At 49.0% G+C, this 11,005-nt stretch overlaps 1 protein-coding gene across 1 annotated transcript; it reads right to left on the bottom strand.

Moving 5' to 3' along the window:
* Positions 1-6,061: 6,061 nt before the first annotated feature.
* LOC129117905 (acrosin-like) lies at positions 6,062-8,221 on the bottom strand. Its single transcript, XM_054628878.1, has 5 exons — positions 8,151-8,221; positions 7,637-7,879; positions 7,069-7,334; positions 6,723-6,868; positions 6,062-6,247 (listed from the first exon to the last, which is right to left on the bottom strand). The coding sequence occupies exons 1-5, from the start codon at positions 8,219-8,221 to the stop codon at positions 6,062-6,064; spliced, it is 912 nt and encodes a 303-aa protein (XP_054484853.1).
* Positions 8,222-11,005: the final 2,784 nt, after the last annotated feature.

Here is an 11,005-nt window from a genome sequence, read left to right as displayed (position 1 = left end):
ACAGAGGTCTCCAGTGGACAAAGGAAGCCACATGAGCCTTTCACCAGCTAAAGAGTGCCCCCATGTCAGCTCCAGCTTTGGGACTTCCAGATGTAAGTAAACCATTCTTTCTTTTTTCCCATGAAAAACAGGGACTTGCTCTGGCAATATTGGCTCAGGACTTGGGTCCACATCGGTGGGCAGTTGCTTACTTTTCCAAGCAATTAGATGCAACAGCCAAAGGATGGCCAAGTTGCCTCAGCTGTAGCAGCAGTTGTGCTGAATATTCAAGAGGCACGCAAGTTTACCCTAGGACAGAAAATGACTGTGCTAGTGTCCCACACAGTGTCCTCCATACTGGAAGTAAAGGCGGCCACTGGCTTTCACCACAGAGGTTCCTGAAACAGCAGGCCATCATGGTAGAACAACATGATGTGAGATAGTGGTGACTAATATTGTCAACCCAGCTTTTCTCAGTGGAAATCAAGGAGAAGCAGTACACCACGATTGCCTGGAGACTACTGAAGCTACTTACTCCAGCCACCCAGACTTAAAGGACACTCCTTGGGACAATGCAGAGACCTGGTTCACAGATGGGAGTAGCTACATTTCCAGTGGAAAGTGACATGCTAGATATGCAGTCACTACCTGCAGAGAGGTGATAGAACCTGGACCCTTATCAACAGGCACCTCTGTGCAGAAGGCCAAGGTAATTGCACTGACCTGAGCCTTGGAAATGGCAAAAGGAAAGAGAATAAACATCTATACAGACTTGAGGTATGCATTTGGAGTTGTGCAGGCACATGGAGCCATCTGGAAAGAGAGGGGACTGCTGACCTCACAAGGAAAGAACATCAAACATGTGCAAGAGATAATGCAGCTGCTGGAAGCAGTTCAGCTGCCTGAAAGGTAGCAATTATGCATATTAAGGCACACCAGAGAATGAGCTTAGAATTGGAGGAAGGAAATTAGCTGGTGGATAGAGAGGCAAAGGAAGCAGCGAGAGGTAAGGTAATTATTGAAGGAGGTCTAATTCCAGATGGACAAATTTCCCTTGAAGGTAAGCCAGAATATAATAAGAAAGACAGAAAACTAATCAAAGATCAAAAAGGGACATACAACCAAGAGGGGTGGGCTACCATTGAAGGGAAGCTGGTAATCCCTTCCTATTTGTTGTGCTCACTAGTAAGGGAGGAGCACCAGAAAACACATTGGGGAGTAGAAGCCCTGAACGCCTATTTGATTGAAAGAATTGTTGCCAGGAATTTATGTGCCACTATTGCTCAAGTGACCTGACAGTGAGATCTTTGCCTCCAGACTAACCCCAAGAACACCCCAAGACCAAAACTTGTTCAGATTGGGAGGGGCCATGGACCTGGACAGCAGTGGCATATTGACTTTTCAGAACTCCCAAGGAAAGAGGGGTCTTCGTATTTATTAGTGTTGACAGGTACATTTTCATGGTGGCCAGAAGCATTCCCCACCAGAACTATCAAGGCTCAAGAGGTGACCAGGGTATTATTACAAGAAATAATACCACACTTCAGAGTTCCAGCCACAATATCCTCAGATAGAGGATCACATTTCATTTCCAGGATAGTGCAACAGATTAGTAGCCACCTGGGCACAGATTGGGAACGTCATACTCCATACCATCCCAAATCAAGCAGCCAGGTGGAGAAAATGAATCATTTGATTAAGCAGCAAATTGTAAGACTGTGGCAGGAAGTTAATCTACCCTGGCCCCAAGCTCTTCCACTGGCACTGATATGAATTTGAACTAAAACTAGAGCCAAAGAAAGGCTGAGTCCCTTTGAAATGCTTTATGGAATTCCATATGGAATACAAAAGGGGATGTCCACCCACGCTGGGGAGGTAACATTAGCCAACTATATGGTGCCTTAAGTAAACAGCTCAGAGAAATTGAAAAACGTGTGGCTGGAACTTGGAGTAGGGAGCTAGATGGACCAGTACATAAAATGCAGCCTGGGGATTATGTCTATGTTAAGTCTCTTACAGAGAAGACTTTGGAACCACAGTGGGAAGGACCATTCCAGGTGCCCACTCTCAAGTGAAGAACGCCCCAGAAGCCCCTTGGAAAGTTGCACAAGGAGACAATGAACTGAGACTAAAACTTACTTGGGCAAAATGAGTATATTGCGGCCGGGGGTAATGTAATTTTATTTACAGAATTGTTTTGTGTATAATTGTAATTGAAGTTTGGGATTAGAGAGTACCTCTATCCAAAAGCGATGCTGAGTGGTCCCTTGGTCCCAGGCTTTTAATCAGTCCACTGGATCCATGGCAGAACCTTCTGAGATAAAAGATTTAAACCTATCCACTGTAGTAATCCTTGGGAATCACATATATGAGGAGCTGGAGTGGCAGGAACGGGAACTGTGGACACTTCAAGGGATCAGAGGAGAAGAAATCAGGGTAGGATGCCAGGTGGTCCATGGGACCACTCATGAAGAGACCAAATCAAATTAGTGTTTCAGCCTCTCCTGTATACAGGCACTGGGAGGTTTGTGATAGCCCAAGCAAATCAGACTGTTTGTGTAATTTCACATTAATACAGCCTGTAGAAGTGATTTGTCTTTGTGCTCATAATGCTATTGGGCTCTTATTTAAATTTAAAATAGATGCTATACCTTTTGCAAAGGCAAGACCTCATACAACCTAAAGTATATGAAATAGGCCCATACGTTGTGAGGAGTATGGGTCAACAGCAACTGTTGTTCAATCCAGAGTGGTCTCTCAAATGTGTTGAATTGCTAATGCAAATTAACATCTCAGAAATCCAACCAGCCTGCTCCTCTTTCCTAAGGACATCCTTTGAGGGCCGGACAACATAGTTACAGAGACAAGTACACCTCAGGAGCAGAGTAAGAAGGGATCTAACTGGGATATTAGGGACAGGAGGGGAGTTTTAAATGGAATTGATTTGGAAATACTGATGAATAAACTGGCCACTGCAGCAGGTGGTCTAGCAAAATTGAAGCAGCTTTTACAGTCATCTCTATTGGCATTAGGAACTAGCCAGTGGCAGATTTCAAAAGTACTGCCAAAATGGGAAAAGGCTGGGGACCAAGACCACAAGTTAATAGTAGAAGCCCTTAGTACAGTTCAAGATGTGTCTTTAGCTTTCAGTTGTATACAAGCACAGTTATGGACGTAGGCAACAGCAGCTCTGATTATACGGGAAAGGGGTGAAGGTGATTTTCCAGCTGAAATTCGAAAGATTGTCTGGGATAATGTGATTGATTTTGAAAGAAAGTCCTGGTGGACTACGATAAATTTTACCTATGTCATGGTTTGACACTGGCACAATGCCAGTGCCCCCATGAAGATACCCTCTCCCTGATAGCTGCTGTGAGATGTGACCAGGAATAAGCAAAGCAGGCTCCTACTTAGGAAAGAAAAGAAAACAGAACTTTATTAACTACACTACAACTACAAATAAAAAGGAACACACACACACAGGGAAAATGAAAACCTCACAAATGCATTTCCTCCTCCCCCCACCAAATTTCCAACACAATACATCTATTCCTCAAATCACCAACTCTCGGTCCAGCACCACCTTTTAGACAAATCAATCCTCAGTTCATCAAGAGGAGAGGAGTCCTTCTTGTACCATGGGCTTCCCCTGGAAACACAGCTGAAGCCTCGTGTGTTTCCGTGTCACTCGTGGCACCGCCCGGAGTACATCTGCCGTCGTGACCTCTTCCTTTTCATGTCCAGTGCTCTCACCACTGAACACGGACCAGAGCTGCTTCTAGGGTTGTCTTTTTTAAGGATGCTCTGTCCCGATCCAAAAAGGCACAGTCTCTCCTTTGGGACACCTGTCCCCCCCATATTTTTTCACCCCCTGGGGCCGAGGGGCACCAACACTGAACCCTCTTGGTTCTGTGGCCATTGCCTCCCCCCTAGATGCAGTCTCTGTGTCACAAGGAACATGGTTCTGTCCATGGCTATACAAAAAGAGTCCAGCAAAAGCCACTCCATCATCTCTTCCCACTAGGATTCTTCTCTACTCTTCTACTATCTCTCGCTCGCCCAGACCTCTCTCACACTTGCACATTTCCTTCCTCATCTTCCACTCTATCTTCTAGGAGAGGTCAATGATCTGTAAAGTTCTCATTCTCCAAAAAGGAGTTAAAAGCTCCTACAAGCGGCCGGCTGAACTCCCCCTTCTTCTCCTTCCCAGCCGTGCTGCCGGCACAGGCCCATGTTTATCAGGTCTCAAGGTTACAGTCCCAGGCAGCGGCGCTCTCTCTCTCTCTCTCTCTCTCTCTCTTTCTCTCTCTCTGTGTCTCTCAGGGGGGGCTGCCCGGTGGCTCCTGGTCTCTCTCTCTCTCTCTTCCACCCTTCCACCCCCGGGCTCAGGCCTACCTCTGCCGGCCACATGGCTTTTCCCCTCCCCCTGCCCAGCCAGCAGCTGGGCCGGGGGAGAGACCCGAACTCTTTCCCACCGGAAACCCAAAAAGACCCTCCCAGGGGAGAGCTCTGCTTTTAACCCCGTGTTCTCAGAGGCGTGTCCATGTCCTAATGGCCAGGTTAAATGCCAATATTAAAGCCTGAATATCCATTGGCCCAAAACACAGCATCCCAAAAAACACATTTCCTGTCAAACCACCACAGCCTATGATCCTGAGTCTAAGGTGGCCACTGCCTTTGTGCTTACTATACATAATGCCACTGTTTATGTTATCCACCCCATCATTGCACTAGGATTAAATAACTAAAAAAACGGTACTCTACCCCTCAGAACATAGGCTGTGGGCACAAAAGGTGAATGAAAAGTGGCAAACAGTAAACTTAGAATCTTGTGCTGCTAGGGAACAACTAGGATTCATTTGTGAAAGCAACAGTATTATTGCTCAAGATGTGAATGTTGACAATGAACAAAGTATTTTCCACTTCCAGATTCATCCAGTTATCTCGCCTTCACCTGGAAAAGACAGGTGAAAACTGCCTTCAACAAGCCTACCCCATGGCATTCCAGGATCCTTTACCATTTTCCCCCTCCCCACCAAACAGCATCAAAGTGTGATTGAAAAGGGCAAAAATTTTGCTGCAAATTTGTACAGTATGTAGATGATTTGTTAATTAGCAAGTTGAGATAAGAAAGTTCTTTCCCTTCCTGTGATGACCATCGGGCAAACCAGCAAAGCAAGCTGCAGTTTGTGTCTCTGCAGCTGGCTCTTTGATTGCTCCTTCTCTCCATTGGCCACACTTATACAGCCCTCTCATCTTCCACAACTCCTCCCTTTCTCTGCCCTCATCTCCTCCCAAATATGGAGCCAAGCCCAGGCATCATTTCCCCCTGGCTCACAGGCTGGCCATGCCTGTGAACAGCCGTGGTGTTGCAGGTGGTGTTGGCCCACTCACCTTGGCCTTCCACGGCATTCCTGGTGTGCTTTCCTAGGGTTCCTGCCAGGTTCCTCTCCCCAGAATGACCCCAGCTCTTCCTCTGAGTATCTGTGAAGTGTGACCACCTGGCACCTCAATGCCCCTTTGCTGCCTGTGAAATCTGGCTCTGCCTTAGGGCACTGGCACTCCAGTCAGGAGCCAGGAGTTTCCCTTGTCATGCTTGGGAGTTTCCCAGATCTGTTCCCTTAGCCCAGGCTCTCACCAGGCCCTAAATCAGCAGCCCATGTGCATTTGAGCACCACCCCAAGGTATGTGCTTTTTTCCTATCCTCTTCCAAGGCTTGAGGTAGCAGGTTCCTCCAGGCCATGGTGGCTCAGAGCACTTTCCTCTCTGACCAGGCACTTTGGAGCTCTTTGGAGCCACTATATCCTTTTGTGCCCCCAGGCTCGTTCTGCAGGTGCTGAGCATGGCACTTCTTGTCTTACCCCGGAGTTGGAATTGCACTGAAAAGATGGTTCCATGTGAACAAAGGTAATTTTATTTCAACAACTAAATCAACTCCAGTGTGTGTGTGTGCACAGAGGAGATGAGTGTGGTCAGAACAGAGAAGGGTTTTGACCCTGAGGCTGCCTTTGGAACAGCAGGCATTGCCCCAGCAGGAAATGGTTGTGGTGCACTGCAGCCTGCTCTGGATCCTGCCTGCTGCTCAAGGAGCACTTTTAACTGCGTTTATACGCATATTATAATCGATCCATTCATAGAAGTGCTGAACGGAGCTGTAGACTCCAGGCTGCCTTGCTCTGGCACAGCCTTCCCCCCAGCTGGTCACTCCGATGACCCACCAGTAGGCAGCGTTGTTGTCCTGGCACATGAGAGGACCACCGCTGTCACCCTGCAGCAGAGCACAGAGGATTAAGGTGGTGTTGGTGGCACCTGCCAGCACTGGGGCTGTCTCCTTCTCTCTCACAGCCCCTGCCAGAGCTTTATTCTGGGCAGAGAAAAGTTCTGCTCAGAGGCTGGAGCCTCCAGAAGCTTGGCTCTGAATGAGTTGGGTTCTTGTAGGGTAGGGCTCTCTCTATCCTATCTGCACAGGACTCCTGGATGTGCAGAGGATGGAACTTTGGCACCTGGACCTCTTCACTGCCAAGAGCACTAGCTGGCCTTTCTGGGCTTTCTGGCACAAGGGGAGGCCTGGGCAGGGAGGTGTGGATGAGCAGTGCTTGGGAAGCCCCCACAGCAGTCAGGGGGAGCTGGGGCTGGGAGGGTGAGTGAGTGGCCGGGCAAAGCAGGCTCTGAGCTGTGTTGGGGTGGTGCTTCCCTGGCTGCTGGTGCTGCTGGGGGCTGAGTGGCTCGTGGCACGTTCCTACCTTGCAGGAGTCAATGGTGCCCTGTGGGTATCCAGCGCACAAGTTGTAGGGATGGACTTCTCCTGCGTACCAGTCACTGCTGTTGCATAGCTGGAGATCAATGAGCTTGACCTTGGCCTGCTGAAGGTGATCAGCTGAATCTAGACCTGTGAGCAGAGAAAGGAATAAGCCCCTGGCAGCTCCATGCTGGTTCTGCTTCTCTGTCAGGCCAATCCCTTCCCCTAGGGGCAGGCCCTTCTCTGCAGGGATGTATGTTCTGCAGCCTGGCTTTGGCCTTTGCTGTGAGGAAGCCCAAAACCTATCTCCAGTGTGCTGAGCTGGCCCAGAAGTTGCTCTTGGAACTCACTTCTTGCAGTAGTGGCCCCCCAGCCAGCAATCCAGCAGTTTCTCAGCTCTGAGACACTTAGGGTGGGTTCAGCCAGGCAGGCCAGCTGGATGTATGAGCTGCACAGGACAGGACGGTCCAATTGCATCAAGGCAATGTCGTTGCTCATGTCGCTACGCTTGTAGTTGCGGTGTATCACCACCTTCTTGACATTGCGCACTTGTGCCCCAGGGCCCGGCTGAGACAACTGGGTGGCCCCAATCACCACATACAGAAGGCTGATGTTACTGGAAAGGAGATGGAGAGAGAGATGAGAGGGAGTCACAGCAGCCCAGCAGCTGCTAGACCTTGGCTTGGCAAGGCAGAGAGGGAGTAGTGCTCTGGCAGGTGTGAGGGCCCTCACACGCCTTAGGCCAGGGGAATGTCAAGCTGGAGGCTGTTAGGAAGCCTTGGCATGAGCCCAGGCTTCTCCTGAGCACAGTGGCAGCCTGGCTGCCTGAGAGGAAAGGGCATGGGAGTAGCAGGTGGTGCTGCTGGCAGGGCACCTGCTGGTGTTGTGGACATGTCCCCATTCCCTGCTCCTCCTTACTCAAACTTGTCGAAGCAGTGGGCTGCTGTGAGGACCCAATCTGCAGTGATGAGGGAACCTCCACACCAATGTCCCAGGCCTGGTACCCATGGGTGCTGGATGCTGACGAGCCAGGGCCATTCTGCTACTGCGGCACCGGCACCACCCACGATGCGTGTCATGCCGTAGTCATAAGCCACATTGCCGTAGGAATAAGTCATGGGGATGTTGACAGGTGGCGGAACTCGGAACCCACAGCTCCCTCTGCAAGCAGAAAGTAATTTCCATGCTGCTTCACGGCCTGCTGTGGCTCAGGCTGAAGCTCAGCCCTCTGCCCTCCCCACAAGGGCCTGCACACACAACAGGCCAGGGAAGGCCATGGGGTGTGTGTGTGTGTGTCCATGCCAGCACCTGGCTGCTGGCAAGGAACTGAGGCTTCCCATGGTGGGTGGGAAGCTGTGGGGACAGGCACGTCTCCTCCAGAGAAGGCCGCAAGTGTTGCCATGGCTCCTTCCCTGGGCCTGCGGCCACTTACCCGCAGGTGTACTGGATGCTCTGCGCCAGCCCAGCCACGGTCAGCAGGATGAGGAGGCCAAGCCAATTCATGGCTGCCAGAGGCACGTGTCAGCTGCAAGCACTGAGAGCTCCGTGCAGCAGCACAGTCACAGCCGCACTGCCCACAGCAGCTGCGCTGCCCGTGATGCCCTTGGTCCTGGGGCTGATGTCACAGAGGGGTGGGTTCCATGTTCTGAGCACTGCAGGGTTCTGTGGCACAGGGCCCACTGGGGGAGGGGCAACGTGGAATTAGTGAGCCATGGAATGGTTTGGGCTGTAAGGGACTTTGGAAATCATCTCCCTCTGATCCCTTGCCTTGGGCATGGAGGAATGGCTTGCATTGGAGGAAGCTGCTCAGAGCCTGGTTCAGAATCTGTCCTTGAACACTTTGAGGGATGGGGCATTGAAGTACTAAGTCCTGATCAACAGGCCCTGACCGAGGCAGGAACAACACCTCTTGACCAAAAGTTGATCTCTAGATTGACCTTCTAGCCAAATGTTATCTATATCTGCTTACTGGCAAAACATGGATTTTCCTTTCCCTATTTAGAAGCTGGACAAGGCAACATCTGGCCTCCTTTTGGGGTGTAGCATCACAGACAATTCCCTTGGTTCCTCCTGAAGCCCTCCAGGGCCTTGGGAGCATCCCAATAGGAGAACAAAACCAGATGTTCCTGCTCTAGAAGTTATGGTAGCTTGTTTATTCAACAGTATAAAAAGAGGGCCCTCTCCCACTGCAGTCAGAAACTTCATTGCCTGTTGGGGAAGGCACCTGCAGAATTTCCTACTTGCAAGGAGTGGTTCCCCTGTATTGTGACAGTGGCTTCCCCCAGCTAAATGGGTAGACCTGGATGATGGTAAAGTATTAGAGTAATTTGTGATGTGTCTTTCTTCATCATGTAGGCAGTCTTTTATAGTAATGATTAGATGCATTGCTTAGGTTATCCTTTTGCAATTCTTTGCAGTTTTGGATTACAGTAAATTACACTTGTTCCTGAAGTTGGTGTCTGTGTCTTCTCTACTGACCCTGACTATGGGAAAAGCAGGATTCCACACTGCTCTGGGCAACCTATGCCTGTGCCTCAGTGCCTTTGAGTGATTTATTATGACAGTATATTCAGATATCCTCTATTCTGTTTCCAGAAATTGTTACTGTATCTTTAAGACCCTTCAATCCTGGGACCTTGAGTGTGTGAGGCAGGGGGGACAAAGTGTTTTTGTTCTGCATGGGTATTTTTTAAAAGCTCCCTACCCAGGTTTTTTAGGGCTCTGTGCAGCGTAATTTTATCGTGGCTGGCTTGGTTTTTGCCTTGGCAAAAGTTTTTCCTTTCCTTGTATAATATGTGGTGTGAGATAATTCGTGCTTATATGAGATATATACGAATTAAAGTTGTAAGTAAAATTGTGCATGTAAAAAAAATCCAAATACATAAGACCACGGACAGTCAGGAGACAGAGTGCCACATAGAAATTTTGAAACTCCAGATGGTAGCAAGGAAAGAAAGCCTAATTAGCAAGCGAAAGGACATTGCTGGTGCAGAGATGGGCCTTTCCAGGGACTATCCGGGGAACACCCAAGAGCATGAACACTTGATAAGTATCTTCAATCAAGATAACCAGAATTGTCAGGAACATACATCTGAATACCAGGTTCCCATAACTCAACATCAACACTCATTGCCTCCCAGAAACAGCATTGTCCAGCCCTGCACAGAGAAAGGAGACTTCATGCATATGCAGAGTAATGAAATGAGTAGGGGCACTTCTGCCTCGGGCAGAAAAAACTGTATAAAACCAGCCCCAACAGAGACAGCATTTGTGAACAGAGGGGGTTCGATGTGATAGAGGTTGGATTGAGGTTCACCCAGCGCCGGTCCTGGGCTCAATGCTCTCTCTTTGGCTGTGGCTATTGAGGACCGTATTTTTGGTCACGAAAATAAAATCTTTTGTTATTATTAATTTGGCTTTTTCATTTATTACCTATAACAATCCTGGTGACCCTGATGTGATCTGATTTAGGGGTCTGGGGACCCCCTCTCCGGTCAGGAGGTGGCCTGCTGATTTTACTGGTCTGATGGGATTGGGAACCTCGTGCAACCAATCATATCTCAAACCAAAAGCCAGAGCCACAATCAAAGAGTGGATAAAAACAGGCCCAGAGCTCTCAGGTAATTTGGACAGATCCAGGGAAAGGATCTCCGAAGCTGCGGCACAGCTTTTTCACTCTTAAAAATCCACGTGCATGAAGAGCACATAAAGGAACCGTAAGTATCGCTTGGTTGAGTGAGGTGTGATCGAGCATGTGTGTGAGATGTGATATTATCACGAAGCGAGTGTGGACCCCAAGATCGCAGTTCCACTCTCCTGCGAGGGAAGTGGTCTGTCACGGGGGAAGCGGATGCAACGTGGTGATAGACTCATTTCACACGTAAAGCCTGAAACTCAGGGAGTTCAGGGGTTTAATCATGGGAAAGATCAAAAAGGGAAGGGATGTTCTCAGGCATTTGGGAACTGGTAAACCTTTTTGATCCAGGATTCAGGTAAGGAAGAGAGAGCTCATTATCAGCCAAAAAACCCACAAATCAGTTCACTGTGAGGCAAGTAGGCTAGTAATCCTGAACAAATTCTAGGCATAAAATTGGTACTGGATAAAGACCCGGGATTCTTTTCGGGAACCCCAGTGCAAGAACTAAGGTAAGGAAACACTAGAAAAGTCATTTTTCTCAGAAAAAATCAGACAGAAAAAGAGCAAGGCTCAGGGAAAAACCCAGGAGAAGCCTTTAAAGGCATGAGGAAAGGGTTTACCCGAGATTCCAAGGGATAGCCCATTGGGAT

This window comes from Agelaius phoeniceus, chromosome 3 (assembly GCF_051311805.1).
Source record: "Agelaius phoeniceus isolate bAgePho1 chromosome 3, bAgePho1.hap1, whole genome shotgun sequence".
NCBI classification, from domain to species: domain Eukaryota; kingdom Metazoa; phylum Chordata; class Aves; order Passeriformes; family Icteridae; genus Agelaius; species Agelaius phoeniceus.
This window is presented reverse-complemented; position numbering and strand designations above follow the sequence as displayed.